Here is a 1,325-nt window from a genome sequence, read left to right on the forward strand (position 1 = left end):
ATGCCATATCTCATCAACCAGGAGGAAGTTTGTCACGAAACCAATTTTCTTGGATTCTACACTCAACAAGAGCACGCAGCGAATTGGTTTCATATCAAAAGGATTAATGGTTTGGAAGTTATGCTATTTTCAACTCAAAGGAGGCCCGACTTGCCTTATTTAGAAGATCAGGAGCATATAATATCTCACATCAAGCCGGTCCATTGATTCTTCTATCTTTCCAGCCAGCTTGAGAAGGTCCCTCTTGGTGCCTGTATCACATGGGTGCTAGAATCAATCTCCTTGGCTTAGGGAATACATCTGGGCGCCTGAAATGATACTCCTTGTGGCTCTCAGCTGTTGTCACAAACTCCTCACGTAGTAGCTCCTTCATTTCTGTCCAAGAAGCATCACGATCATACCACCAGTATGCATACTCAGTTAGAGTATCTTCAGCAATTAATGGTCTCTCCTCCTCTTCAATCTGATGAAGTTCAAACCATTGATCTAGGTCTTTCTCCCACTTCCAGTAAGCTTCTATTCCTTCATGATGGCCTGCGTATTGGATGTATCTTGGCTCATACTCTTCATCACTTCTTACAGCCTCATTTTCTTCTTCTTCAGCAAAGTCACGCTCACTTGTTGCTCCATCTTCACGGTTTGCTTCAGAGTAGGGTAAACTGACTTGGGAATCAGTTTCATCATGGTTTTCTTCTTCATGATCAGAGTACGGTATCTCACACCATGGCCTCTCTTCCACATATGACTCCTCATGATCTGAGTTATCATCAACACCATCTTCTGGATAAACAACTTCTGGTTCATTCTCTGTTTCTTCATGGTAGCTGTGTTCATCTAGCCTGATCTGGTATTCAGTTTCCTCTTGATACATCTCGCCCTCATGGTTAGATCTCTGGTCAGCTTCTTCTCTAGACCAATCTATGTAGCTGGTGTTGTCTTGGTACGGATCTGGTGGTTCTGGTTCAAGCTCTCCACCATCTGGATCATCATCATAATCAGTATTGGAACAATCATCTGTCCACTGATCTTCTTCATAACCACTTTCTTCATCAGACAGAAATTGTTCTTCTTGCTCCCAATCACTTTGTTCTTCATCTCCCATGGTTCCTGATATAACACAAAACTCGTGGGTTAAGTGTTCTAATGGATATAGGAGTCAAATACAAATGAAATAATAATTCAAAATGGCTAAACTATATGCTTGGACCAAAATAAAAATGCTATGCTTTGAATAATATATATTTTTTTTTTCTTTTTAATGCAGCAATATTATGGTATGCACGAAAAATGGCTGAATAAATCAAAATGTGATGCAACAATAATCT

The 1,325-nt window shown here is 40.2% G+C and overlaps 1 protein-coding gene across 1 annotated transcript; it reads right to left on the bottom strand.

Moving 5' to 3' along the window:
- Positions 1 to 256: 256 nt before the first annotated feature.
- LOC130506665 (uncharacterized) lies at positions 257 to 1,102 on the bottom strand. The gene has a single exon (XM_057001355.1). It carries the CDS (start codon positions 1,100 to 1,102, stop codon positions 257 to 259), a length of 846 nt encoding a protein of 281 aa, XP_056857335.1.
- Positions 1,103 to 1,325: the final 223 nt, after the last annotated feature.

Source organism: Raphanus sativus, unplaced genomic scaffold (assembly GCF_000801105.2).
Source record: "Raphanus sativus cultivar WK10039 unplaced genomic scaffold, ASM80110v3 Scaffold3525, whole genome shotgun sequence".
Classification (NCBI taxonomy): domain Eukaryota; kingdom Viridiplantae; phylum Streptophyta; class Magnoliopsida; order Brassicales; family Brassicaceae; genus Raphanus; species Raphanus sativus.